Below are 13,541 nucleotides of genomic sequence, written 5' to 3' on the forward strand. Positions count from 1 at the left end.
CAGTTTGAAGAAACGGGATCGACTGAGGAGTTGCCAAGGTGAGGTTGGCTGCTGTGGCTTGCTCTGCTTCTCTGATCTTTCAGCTTCCACCCCAATATCTGGCTTTGGGTTTTTTATTGAAAGACCATCTTAGATTTGAGCTACTCCTTGTTGTTGTTGTTTTTTTTTGTTGTTGTTGTTTGTTTGTTTGTTTATGGGTTGATTTTTTTTTTTGGGGGGGGTGTTTTGAGACTGGGTTACTCTTTGTAGACCTGGCCACCCTGTAATTTGCTCTGTAGACAAGGCTGGCCTTGAACTCAGAGATCCACCTGCCTCTGAGTCTGCAGTGCTGGGATTAAAAGCGTGTGCCACCACACTCAGCTTGACTTTGTTTGTTTGTTTGAGGACAAGTTGTCAGACATCTCAAATTGACCTAAAACTCACTATGTAGCCAATGACGACCTTAAACTTCTGATCTTCCTGCCTTCATCTCTCAAATTCTGAGATTATAGGTAAGCAATTTTTTTTTGTTTTTTTTTTTTTTTTTTTGTTTTGTTTTTTTTTGTTTGTTTGTTTTTTTTTTTTTTTTGGTGCCAATTTAAATAATTTTATTAGACATTCCATTTTCCACCTGTTTTATTAGACATTGCATTTTCCGTTTAGGATACAGTGCTTATAAAGTGCAATGTTTTATTTACTTCCTCTCCCTGTGCACATGTTCCGTGTTCAAGTATTGAGAATGCCCAGTAATTTATTGTAGCAGCTTAAATTTAAAACTGCTATGAAACTTGCTAAATTTGGGTCCTTCAATTGTTTCCCTGTGGAACAATGCTACACCTCTACTTGGATTGACTTAATCCACCTCCTCAATGGTGGGCCCTGAAGAAGCACCACCAGATGGAGGAGCTCCTCCACCAGGGAAGCCCCCAGGCATTCCTCCTGGCATGCCACCAGCACTCTGGTACAGCTTGGTAATGATGGGGTTGCAGACTTTCTCCAGTTCTTTCTGCTGGTGTTCAACTTTTTCTTTTTTTTTTTTTTTTTTTTTTTTTTTTTTTTTTTTTTTTTTTTTTTTTTTTTTTTTTTTTTTTCTTTTGCTGGTGTTCAAACTCTTCCTTCTCTGCAGTCTGATTCTTATCCAGCCAGCTGATGATTTCATTACACTTGTCTAGAATCTTCTGTTTGTCCTCATCATTGATCTTGCCTTGAAGTTTCTCATCTTCAACTGTTGCTTTCATGTTGAAAGCATAGGACTCCAATGAATTCTTGGAGGAAACCTTGTCTCTCTGCTTCTCATCTTCTGCTTTGTATTTCTCAGCCTCCTGGACCATGCGCTCAATATCCTCCTTGCTCAAGCGGCCCTTGTCATTGGTGATGGTGATCTTGTTCTCCTTGCCTGTGCTCTTATCTACAGCAGAAACATTGAGGATGCCATTGGCATCAATGTCAAAAGTGACTTCAATCTGAGGAACACCACGGGGTGCTGGAGGTATGCCTGTAAGTTCAAACTTTCCAAGCAGGTTGTTATCCTTGGTCATGGCTCTTTCACCTTCATACACCTGAATGAGCACACCAGGCTGGTTGTCAGAGTAGGTGGTGAAAGTCTGTGTCTGCTTGGTAGGGATGGTGGTATTGCGCTTGATGAGGACAGTCATGACTCCACCAGCAGTTTCAATACCAAGGGAGAGAGGAGTGACATCCAAGAGCAGCAAATCCTGAACATTCTCAGACTTGTCTCCAGACAGAATGGCAGCCTGGACAGCTGCACCATAAGCAACAGCTTCATCGGGGTTAATGCTCTTATTCAGTTCTTTTCCATTGAAGAAGTCTTGCAGAAGCTTCTGAATCTTGGGGATTCTGGTAGAACCACCCACCAGGACAATGTCATGGATCTGTGACTTATCTAGTTTGGCATCTCGAAGGGCCTTTTCTACAGGGTCCAGAGTGCCTCGGAACAGGTCAGCATTTAATTCTTCAAATCGAGCACGGGTAATGGAGGTATAGAAGTCGATTCCCTCATAGAGAGAATCAATCTCAATACTGGCCTGGGTGCTGGAGGAGAGGGTACGCTTAGCCCGTTCACAGGCAGTACGCAGACGCCTGACAGCTCTCTTGTTCTCACTGATGTCCTTCTTGTGCTTCCGCTTAAACTCAGCAATGAAATGGTTGACCATTCGGTTATCAAAGTCTTCTCCACCCAAGTGGGTGTCTCCAGCTGTTGATTTGACTTCAAAAATTCCATCCTCAATAGTGAGGATTGACACATCAAAAGTACCACCTCCCAAGTCAAAAATCAGCACATTCCTTTCAGCTCCAACCTTCTTATCTAACCCATAAGCAATAGCAGCAGTGGTTGGTTCATTGATAATTCGAAGCACATTGAGGCCGGCAATAGTTCCAGCATCTTTTGTTGCCTGTCGCTGAGAGTCATTGAAGTAGGCTGGCACAGTGACCACAGCATTGGTGACAGTCTTCCCTAGATAGGCTTCTGCAATTTCCTTCATCTTCGTCAGAACCATAGAGGACACCTCCTCTGGGTAGAAACTTTTTGTCTCTCCTTTGTATTCTACTTGGACCTTGGGCCTGCCTGCATCATTCACCACCATGAAAGGCCAGTGCTTCATATCAGACTGAACAACAGCATCATCAAACCTACGTCCGATCAAACGTTTGGCATCAAAAACTGTGTTGGTGGGGTTCATTGCAACCTGATTCTTCGCGGCATCCCCAATTAGCCGTTCTGTGTCAGTGAAAGCAACGTAGCTTGGTGTGGTTCGGTTTCCCTGGTCATTGGCAATTATCTCCACCTTCCCATGCTGGAAGACACCCACACAGGAGTAGGTGGTGCCAAGATCGATGCCGACTGCAGGTCCCTTAGACATGGTTGCTGGCTTGTAGGCCTGTGCTGCGCTAGCGACGAGACCGCACGAATTCCCCCAGAAAGCTGCCTCCGCGTTCAATGAGACCCAAGCAATTTTTTCTAATATTTATTTGTTCATCTCTCGTGGTTAGTTTTTTTTTTTAAGATTTATTTATTTATTTTGTATACAATGTTCTGCCTGCATGTATGCCTGCTGCCAGAAGAGGGCACCAGATTTCATTATCGATGACTGTGAGCCACCATGTGGTTGCTGGGAATTGAACTCAGGACCTCTGGGTGAGCAGCCTAGTGCCCTTAACCTCTGAGCCATCTCTCCAGCCCATTTTTTTTTTATTTTATTTATGTATTGTGTGTGTGTGTGTGTGTGTGTGTGTGTGTGTGTGTGTGTGTATCTTTAAATGTATATGCATGTGTGTATGCAGGAGACTTTGTGGGATACCTGGCTTGCTACATCTGTGTTGTGACCAAAGCTCTAGCCCTCATGATTGTGCAGCAAGCACTCTTAATGAATAGACTGTCCTTCCAGTGTCCTCCCACACACAATTTAATGCTCAACAATATATTAACAACAACTAATTGTATATTTCAAGATAGTCGGAATAGATATGTTGACTGTTTTCAACACCAAGAAATAATAAAGTATGTGTACATGCAGAAATAAATAATGTAGGGGGCTGGTTAGGAGCACTTGTCACTTTTTTAGAAAACTTGAGTTTGGTTTCCAGCCCAAGCTACCCACATCAGGTTGCTCACAACTAGGAAACGCCAGTTCCAGTGAATCTGAAGCTTTTGACCTCTGCCGGCGGCACCTGCACTCATGTTCACACACACACATTCACACACACACATGCCTACACATAATTAAAAATAAATGCTTTTTAATTAAAAAAATAAATAAATAATGTTTCCAGCTGATGGTGGCACAAGACTTTTAACCCAGCACTCAGGAGGCAGAGGCAGGCAGATTTCTGAGTTAGTTAGGTCTGGTCTACAGAGTGAGTTGCAAGACAGCCAGAGCTACACAGAGAAACCCTGTCTTGAAAGAAACAAACAAACAAAATAATAGTAGTAATAAAGAAAACAGCAAATGGGGGCTAGAGAGATGACAGCTAAGGGTGTCTGCTGCGTGTCACTCAAGGGGATGGAGTTTGTGCGCCAACACCCAGGTAACAAGCTGGGTATCCTACAAAGTGCCCCTAAATCCAGCTCTGAGAGCTATGACTCCCTCCTCTGGCCTCTTCAAACACACAAACACCAGCACACACATCCATACACTCAAATGAATAAATATATTTTTGAAAAACCCCAAGTTTAACAAATGGGGATCTGGAGATATGGTTCAGTCAGTAAAATGCTTTCTGCACAAACATGAGGGCCTAAATTCACATCCTCAACAGCCACATAAAATGCTGGGCATACACTTTTAATCTCAGCAACGGGTGATAGAAACAATTAGATCCCAGAGGCTTACTGGCCAGCCAATTTAGACAGGCCAGCTGGAGGTTCATCAAAATAAAACAAACAACAAACCAAACAGGTGGTTTTGAGATTGAAAAAGATACTCAAAGTTGACCTCAACGTTCTGCACAGAGATGCACAGGTAAGCTCACCTGCACACATACTGCCTCCTGAGTGCTGGGATGTAAGGCTACACCACCACTAGCTGGCCATGATTGAATGGTTTTAAACCCATCTTTTTCCTTTTTCATTATTTGGTTTGAGTAAATGTTGGGGTTTGGTTGTGGTGATATTTCATTTGTGCTCTAATAAATAAAGCTTACTTGGAGATCAGAGGAAAAAGCCAGCCAGGCAATGGTAGCACACGCCTTTAATCCTAGCATTCAGGAGGCAGAGATTCATCCAGATCTCTGTGAGTTCAAGGCCACACTGACAACAGAGCCAGGCTCTGTTCCTTTATTCCCAGCACTAGTTAACCATAGAGGTCTGGAGGTCTGTACAGACAGACAGGCAGTGATAGAGCTGGGCAGAAAGAGGAAGTGATGTAGCTGGGTGGGGAGAGGAAGTGAGATAGAGGACACAGAAAGGATATAGGAGTGGGTATACAGGAATTAGCTCTTTGTGGCTGAGGATTTCTAGCGGAAAGAATGTGGCTGGCTTCTTTCTGCTTCCCTGATCTCTCAGTTTTTACCCAAATATCTGGCTCTGGGTTTTTTTTTTTTTTTTTTTAATTAATAAGACCATCTAGCAATTTGTCTTACATTTGGTAGTTATTGTTTTGCTTTCCTTTTGTAGGCTTTTTATTGTTTGTTTGGGGGAGGGTTGAGACACTGGATACCTGAACCTGAAGTCTCCCCATGCTAGGCTAGCACTCTACCACTGAGCTATATTCTCCCCCCCCCTCTTTTTTTCCACTTTTTATTTGATTTGATTGATTGATTGATTTTTGTTTTGTTTTGTTTTTCGATAATGGTTTCTCTGTGTAGTTTTGGTGCCTGTCCTGTATCTCACTCTGTAGACCATTCAAAGAGATCAGCCTGGCCCTGCCTCCCAAGTACTGGGATTAAAGACGTGTGCCACTACCTACCAGCTTCACTATGTTGACCAAGCTGGCCTTGTACTCACTCTGGCTTTGAACCTCAGATCCTCATGTCTCGGATTTTCCTGTGTCTGGGGTTACAGACCTGTACTACCAGGCCTAGCTGAGTAAGTTGTAAACATCTTGTTTTTCTAGTCTCCCTGTGTTTTCACTTCCCTAAAGCAAGGTGCTTGAACCAGATCCACAGTTCTTTTTTTTTTGATTTTTTGAGACAGGGTTTCTCTGTGTAGCTTTGCGCCTTTCCTGGAACTCACTTGGTAGCCCAGGCTGGCCTCGAACTCACAGAGATCCGCCTGCCTCTGCCTCCCGAGTGCTGGGATTAAAGGAGTGCGCCACCACCGCCCGGCTTCAGATCCATAGTTCTTAACATTTCTACTACCCTTACCTTAAACACCATGTTTTTGGCTACTAAAAAACAAAAAAAAAAACTGTGGGGCAGGGGTGCCTCATGCCTTTAATCCCAGCATCCAGGAGGCAAAGCCAGGCGGATCTCTGTGAATGGTCTACAAAGTGAGTTCCAGGCCAGCTAGGGCTGTTATACAGAGAAACCCTATCTTGAAAAACAAACAAAAAAACCTGTATTGTTTACGAAGAAATTCTGTAGGCAAGAATGGTGGTACTCTCCTATAATCTCAGTAATTGGAAGATGAGGCAGGAGGATTAAAGTTTCAAGGCCAGAATTGACTGCCCTAGAGAGTTCCAAGCCAGCTGGTCTATATGAGCATCGGTTTGAAAAGAAAAGTAATTAGTCCCTATCTTAGTGTTTATCACTCATATTATTATACTCAGCGTCAGTTATTTTCTTACTTTCAGAGTCCAGCTGTAGCAAACACAGACACTATATGTACCTGTTCCTTGACGCTCTCCCAGAGTGGATGTAGCAGAATAATTAAAGCCAGTGACCCATTTCCTCTGCTCCTATACCTCATCAGCATCTGGGTTCATTTTGTGAAGTCCACTCCCTAGCCAAATCAAGCAGACCACTGGCCTTGTGCATATATGTGGGAAGCTAGCCAACAGCAAAGGGCATTAGAACAGATTAGCACAGTGCCGTATTAAGAAAGGAGGGAAGAGCAAAGCGGTGGTGGTGATGCACACTTTAATCCCAGCACTTGGGAGGCAGAGGCAGACAAGTCCAGGACAGCCTGGGCTACAGAGTGAGTTCCAGGACCGCCAGGATTGCTACACAGAAAAACCCTGTCTCAGGAAAAAAAAATAAAAAGAGAGGAGAAGGATTTGCATAAAGTTAATTAAGCTTGAGTTCCAAAAGTTCCTTATTTGCAAGTGCCCCTGGGAGAGGTGGGAGCTACTGAGCTGTAGTCTGCTACAGATTGGAGAAGGAAGGAATTTGCAATCAAGTAACATTAGTTACTGCTCAGCCTGCTGCCCCTTGCAGAATGCTCAGTGAATTCTTACAAAGAAGGAGGAGAAACAAGAGAAGGCGAAGGGAGGGGGTAACAGCAGGAGCAGAAGGAAGAACAGCAGCTGAATTGTTTTCTAAAAATTACCTGAAGATCTTAGAAAAGGGGGCTGGAGAGATGTCTCAGCGGTTAGAGCACTGGCTGCTCTTCCAGAGGACCTGGGTTCTGAGCAACCAGATAATGGCTCACGACTATTTATAGTGGGACCTGATGCCCTCTTCTGTCATGCAGGCACAATTGCAAAGAGTACTCATATATACATAGATAAATGTGTTGTTTATTATGTGGCGCCGTTTATTGTGTAAGAAAAGCCATGAGGCACAGCACAACAAAACCCACTATTAAGAGTTTATTAGGGGAAGGGGACAGAAAGTAGTTCTTAGACCTATGAGAAATGGTCATGCAGGGAGAGGAGGAAGGGTCTGTGATCTGCTTTTTATGAATTCCCTGGCACATGAGCATATGGGTTTAAGTAGCTACCCCACGAATGCACATAGATTAACGTGATCACCAAGCACAAGGATTATGTAGGACCTAGGCTTCAGGATGGCTAAGCATCTTGCCTGGCTACTGGACAGCGAATGTTTGGTCATGTAGCTAGGGAAGTGGCCAGGAATTCCAACAAAATGTCTTAAACAGAAAAGATATGAGCATGCATTGCACGTATTAACAACAACAACAACATATCTGAGCAAAGTCAGGTGTCATGGTTCACACCCATAATCCTAGCACAGAAGAGGCCGAGGTAGGAGAATGGCTTTGAGTTTGAAGCTAGCCTGGACTACACAATGAGTTCCAGGCCAGATTATATTGCAGAGTAAGACCTGCCTTTTTGTTTGTTTGTTTTTCGAGACAGGGTTTCTCTGTGTAACAGTCCTGGAACTTGCTTTGTAGACCAGGCTAGCCTCGGACTTAAAGAGATCCTCCTGCCTCTGCCTCTCAAGTGCTGAGATTAAAGGCATACACTACCCCTGCCCAGCAAGACCCTGTCTTAAAAAAAAATGGTGAGGGTCTGGAGAGATGCCCAGAGGATAAGACATTTGCCGCTCTTACAGAGGTCTTAGTTTTGGTTTCCTGCACTCACATAGTATCTTACAAAACTCCAGTAGCTCTAGTTTTAGGAGGTCTGGTGACTGCTTCTAATCTCTGCAGACACCAAGTATGCACATAGTGTACAAATACATACATACAGGCAAAATCACGTATACATATAAAATTGTTTTTTCTTGTGTTATTTTTTTTTCAAGGTTTCTCTATGTAGCTCTGGCTGTCCTAGAACTCATTCTATATACCAGTGTTGTGCCCAGACCATGACCCCCAGAGAGACCACCAAAGACAAGCATGCCAGAATGCCAAAGCAAGGTTTAATTCAGGATATCCAAATACAAGCCTAGGTAGGGACTTCTTCCAACAGATCCAACGCAGTGGAGGCTGGAGGAAGTGCCCACCTCCTGAAAGCTCAGTTTTTAAAGGCAAAAACCACGAGGTTACATCACTTAGGGGTGCTAGTATGGGTACAATTCTGATTGGCTCACTTCTAGGGGCTCCCTAGAAATCATGGCTTAATCTTACTTCTAAGGGAGTGGTTACCCACCACCATTTCTCATTGGCTGCCCTCAGGTGGGGACATTTCTGTGGTCAGTTACCCTGGAAACCAGGGAGAGGACATTCCATTATGACATGCAGTCATTACCTTGTGACTCTGTACTTTTACACTTCCTGGTTTCTGGAATCTGAACTGACTGGTTTCAGTAACTCATGGCCTGTACCTAAAAGGAGAAATCTCAGGCCTTAGTTTTTGGGTGAAAGAATTTTGGTCTTATTTCTAAGATGGCTCATTTTGGTCTCACACCAGGCTGGCCTTGAACTCAGAGATCTGTCTGCCTCCTAAGTGCTGGGATTCAAGGTGTGTGCCACCGTGCCAGCCTAGTACTTTTTTTTTTTTTTTTTTTTTTTTTTGGTTTTTTGAGACAGGGTTTTTCGTTTTTCTGTGTAGTTTTTGGTGCCTGTCCTGGAACTCACGCTGTAGACAAGGCTGGCCTCGAACCCACAGAGATCCACCTGGCTCTGCCTCCGGAGTGCTGGGATTAAAGGTGTGTGCCACGTAAATATATCTTTTAAAAATAAATAAACAGGCGGCTGGAGAGATGGTTCAGAGGTTAAGAATACAATCTGTTCTTCCAGAGGTCCTGAGTTTAATTCCCAGCAACAACATGGTTGATGTATAATGAGATCTGGTGCCCTCTTCTGGCATGCAGGCAGGCATGCAGATAGAATGCTGTATATATAATAAATAAATAAATCTAAAAAAATTTAATAAAATAAAGAAGCCGGGCAGTGGTGATGCAGGCCTTTAATCCCAGCACTTGGGAGGAGGCACAGGCAGGCAGATCTCTGTGAGTTTGAGGCCAGCCTGGTCTACAGAGTGAATTCCAGGATAGGCTCCAAAAGCTACACAGAGAAACCCTGTCCTGAAAAACAAAACAAAAAATTACATTTAAAATGTAAATAAATAAATGAAAATAAAATCAAAGAATGAAGGCTGGAGAGATGGCTCAGCAGTTAAAGGTGCTTGTCACAAAGCAAGACAACCTGAGTTCACTCCTTGGAACCCACTGGTGGAAAGAGATAAACAGTTGCGGAAAGTTGTCCCTGTCCTTCACAAAGTGGAAGGCTGAGATGTGATGACTGACTCACATTCAAGGCCAGCCTAGGCTGTAGAGTGAGTTTCTGGGTTATCTTGGGCTTCAGAGTGAGGCTTTGTCTTAATACTTACACTTTATTGTAGTCCTAATTTGTTTGTGAAGGGCCTCCAGAACTACCATGTATCCCTTCCCAGCAAGGTCAAGAGGTAGAGCCCTGGCGTAGTCTCCTGTCACAGAGAAGAAATGATTCTTTCGTTTTCCATGCTTGACCAGCATATCTTGGCAAGCAGGCTCCAGACCTCTAACAAGATAGACAAACAGAACTGATCATTTCTATGGAGTTTCAGATAATTGCAGTTTTCTTTTTGGGGACACTGTCTATATGAGTGATCAACCATTCAAATAATACCCCAAAGCTAATTTCTCTCCCCCACTCATACTAGGGTTTCATGTAGTCTGGGCTATCTTTTTTTTTTTTTTAAATATTTTTATTTTATAATTAATTTAATTTTACAAATCAGCCACAGATTCCCCTGTCCTTCTTCCTCCCATCCCCTAGCCTTCCCCCCAATCTGCCCCCTAATTCCCACTTCCCCCAAGGCAAGGTCTCACCTGGGGAGTCAGCCAGCCTGGTAGACTCAGTTGAGGTAGGCCCAGTCCCCTCCTCCCTACACCAAGGCTGAGCAAAGTGTCTCAGCATAGGCTGGGCTATCTTCAAATTCAATATCAGCCAAGGATAACCCAGACGTACTGATCCTTTTACCTCTTCCCCCAAAGGGATGGGATTACAGACATATGCCACCGTACTGACTTCTGAGATTCTGGGGATTGAACTCAAGGCCTCATGAATGTTAGGCAGGCACTCGACCAACTGACCTGTATCCCTAGCCCAAAGCTAATTTCTTTGTTACTTTGACCACCGCCTTCAAATCTTCCTCCCAACAGTCTTTGCCATTCCTTGAGGTACATTTCAAAAAACACTGTGAGTTGCCAACTTAGCATGCCTGTAGTCACAATGCAGATTCAGGGACTGTGTACCCAGAAGTTAGATTCAATAGTCTGGGAAGAAATTCAGATGTCCACATTTTTATTTTAATTTTCCTAGTGCTGGGATGAAATCTAGAGCCTCTTTCATACTACGATAACACTCTGTCACTGAGTTATATCACTAGCACCATGGAGGCCACAATTTTTTTTATCACATTTTTTTTTAAAGTTCTTGGCAACTTTGACTGTAGGCCTTTTTTTTTTTTTTTTTTTTTTTTTTTTTTTTTTCGACATTTTCTGTTAGCTTTGCGCTTTCTGAGCTCATGTAGCCAGTGCTCAACTCAGAGATCCCTGCTCTGCTGATGCTGGATTAAAGGCGTGCGCCACCAACGCCCGGCATCTGCTGCTGCCTTTTTTTTACTGTTAGGATTACTACAAACAAGACTGAATCTAGCTAATTTTAGCTCAAGACTGAAGCAAAATAAAAAAGATACAGAAGAGTAGCTGGAGAGTTGGCTCAAAAGTTAAGAGCACTGGCATTCTTCCAGAGGATCCGGGTTCAAGTCTCAGAACACACACGGTAGCTCACTACCTCTGTAATTCTAGTTCTAAGGAATCCAACACCCTCTTCTGGTCTTCCTGGATGCCAGGCAAGCATGTGATGCATATACATGCATGCAGGCAAAACACCTTTATACATAAAAACAAATTACTTTTATTTGTTTGTTTGTTTGTTTGTTTTTGCTTTGTTGAGACAGGGTTTCTCTTTAACAGTCCCGGCTGCCCTGTAACTCACTCTGTAGACCAGGCTGGCTTCAAACTCGCTGTGATCCATCTGTCTTTGCCTCACAAGTGTTGGGATTAAAGGCATGTGCCACCACTGCCAGGTTATTCTTTTTTTTAATTATGTTTAGAAATGTTCCTTGTATTCCTGATCTTTCTAGGACCTTTATCATGAAGGGGTGTTGGATTTTGTCAAAGGCTTTTTCAGCATCTAAGGAGATGATCATGTGGTTTTTTTCTTTCAGTTTGTTTATATGGTGTATTACATTGACTAAATTCCGTATGTTGAACCATCCTTGCATCCCTGGGATGAATCCTACTCGGTCGTGATGGATGATTGTTTTGATGTATTCTTGGATTTGGTTTGCCAATATTTTGTTGAGTACCTCCACGGGCTGCCGCCGCAGGCCTACCTGTGTCTGCTTGTCTCCGCCGCTGGGCCTGTCTACCTCTGTGGACCGCTGCTGGGCCTGAATGTCCCTGTCGGCCACAGCCTCCGGCCTGTCTACCTCTGCGGGCCGCCGCTGGGACCCTATTCTTTTTTTTTTTTTAAAGAATTATTTTTGGAGACAAGGTCTCTCTACATAGCCCTGCCTGTCCTGGGACTCCTATGTAGACCAGACTGGCCTCAAACTCACAGAGATCCCACCTGCCTCTGCCTCCTGAGTGCTGGGATTATAGGCAAGTGCTACCATGCCTGACTTTTAAAAAGAGAATATTAAAACAAGCTCATCAGTTGAGCACTTATTGCTCTTGCAGAGAACCCAGGCTTAATTCCCAGCACCCATATGGAGGCACACAACTGTTACAACTTCACTACCAGAGTATCTGGTGCCCTCTTCTGGCCCTTGTGGGCACCAGGTACACATGTGGTACACATATATACATGCAGGGAAATCACTCAATACACATTAAAAATTAATGATAATAAAATAAAAATAAGTTGGGAAGTGGTGGTACATGCCTTTCATCTCGGCACTCAGAGGAAGAGGCAGGCAGATCTTTGTGAGTTCAAGGCCAGCCTAGTCTATAGAATGAGTCTCATGACAGCTAGGGCTACACAGAGAAACCTTGTCTTGAAAACCAAAAATTTAATTTTAATTAATTAATTAAAATAAATAAATTGCTGTAGTTTGAATAGGAATGCCCCCCCCCATAGACCCATGTGTTTGAATGTTTGGCCCATAGGTAGCATTATTATGAGTTTCAGGCCAGCCTGGTCTATAGAATGAATTCCAGGACAGTTGAGGCCAAACAGAGAAACCTTGTCTTGAAAAAACAGAAACAAAACAAAACCAAATGAGTTGCTATGGTCATGGTGTCTTTTAGAGCAATAAAACCCTAACTAAGACATAAATAAAGATATAATTGTGAAGAAGAAAAATAGGTTAAAATAACAATGAACCATGCTTAAATTGGAAACATGTTCAACCTCTGCATTTAATTTTACTCCTTTCTCACCTGCAAACCTATACTTTTTCAGTATTTTTACACACAAGCTTATGAACCATGATTACACTCAAAACAGATCCATTGGAAATAGAAGTGCCTCATTAGTAAAGAACACTGGCTGCTTTTGCAGAGGACCTGTGTTCAATTCTCAGCACCCACATAGTGGCTCACAGTCATCTATTATCCCAGTTCTAGGGAATCCAATGACCTTTGACCTCCAGGCACACACATGGTGCACAGACATACATGTACTCATATTTATACATGATATTAAAACAAAAATAATGCCTACTTCATGTGACCCATGTGTGGTAAGAATTCCTTCAGCTTTGTTCAATTTATTTTTTCACCTTCTTATCCTATAAACCTGTATTTACAGGGGCTGGAGAGATATCTCAGATATTAAGAGCAGTTGCTGCTGTTCCAAAGGACCTTAGTTCAGTCCCCAGCACCTGTACTGGACAACTCACAGCCACCTGTAACTCCAGGATGCCAGGACACCACCTTCTGGCCTTTGTGAACACTGGCCAGAGCACACACACATACACATACACATACACACACATACATATACACACACGTTAGGATTCTGCCCCCACTCCAGCTGCATGACTGCATATGCCCAGTTCAGGAGTTCAGGAAGGGGTCTTGCATCTTACGTCATCAATGCGCACTGGTAATTGCATGCATGCGGCGTGGTGGTGCAATGGCAATCAGTGCATGCGTGGTGTATCTTCGTAAGCGCTGCTTATTATCATTCTTAACAACACACACACACAAACTACACATATAATGTACCTCTTAACCTACTTTATAATCTCAATTAGAATTGAAGT

The 13,541-nt window shown here is 43.3% G+C and overlaps 1 protein-coding gene across 1 annotated transcript; it reads right to left on the reverse strand.

The window, feature by feature from the left end:
- Nucleotides 1-597: 597 nt before the first annotated feature.
- Nucleotides 598-2,935, reverse strand: LOC114686934 (heat shock cognate 71 kDa protein-like). The gene is made up of 2 exons (XM_028861626.2): nucleotides 1,088-2,935; nucleotides 598-999 (listed from the first exon to the last, which is right to left on the reverse strand). Exons 1-2 carry the CDS (start codon nucleotides 2,859-2,861, stop codon nucleotides 833-835), a joined length of 1,941 nt encoding a protein of 646 aa, XP_028717459.1. The 5' UTR covers nucleotides 2,862-2,935; the 3' UTR covers nucleotides 598-832.
- Between the last annotated feature and the right edge of the window lie 10,606 nt (nucleotides 2,936-13,541).

The sequence above is a fragment of the Peromyscus leucopus genome, chromosome 2 (assembly GCF_004664715.2).
Source record: "Peromyscus leucopus breed LL Stock chromosome 2, UCI_PerLeu_2.1, whole genome shotgun sequence".
NCBI classification, from domain to species: Eukaryota; Metazoa; Chordata; class Mammalia; order Rodentia; family Cricetidae; genus Peromyscus; species Peromyscus leucopus.

Excerpts from the sequence above, each read along its gene's own strand:
- LOC114686934 (XM_028861626.2), bottom strand. The coding sequence starts at position 2,861 with ATGTCTAAGGGACCTGCAGTCGGCATCGATCTTGGCACCACCTACTCC. Across the intron at positions 1,000-1,087 it reads GACTGCAGAGAAGGAAGAGT|TTGAACACCAGCAGAAAGAA; the intron begins TTGAACACCAGC and ends AAAAAGAAAAAG.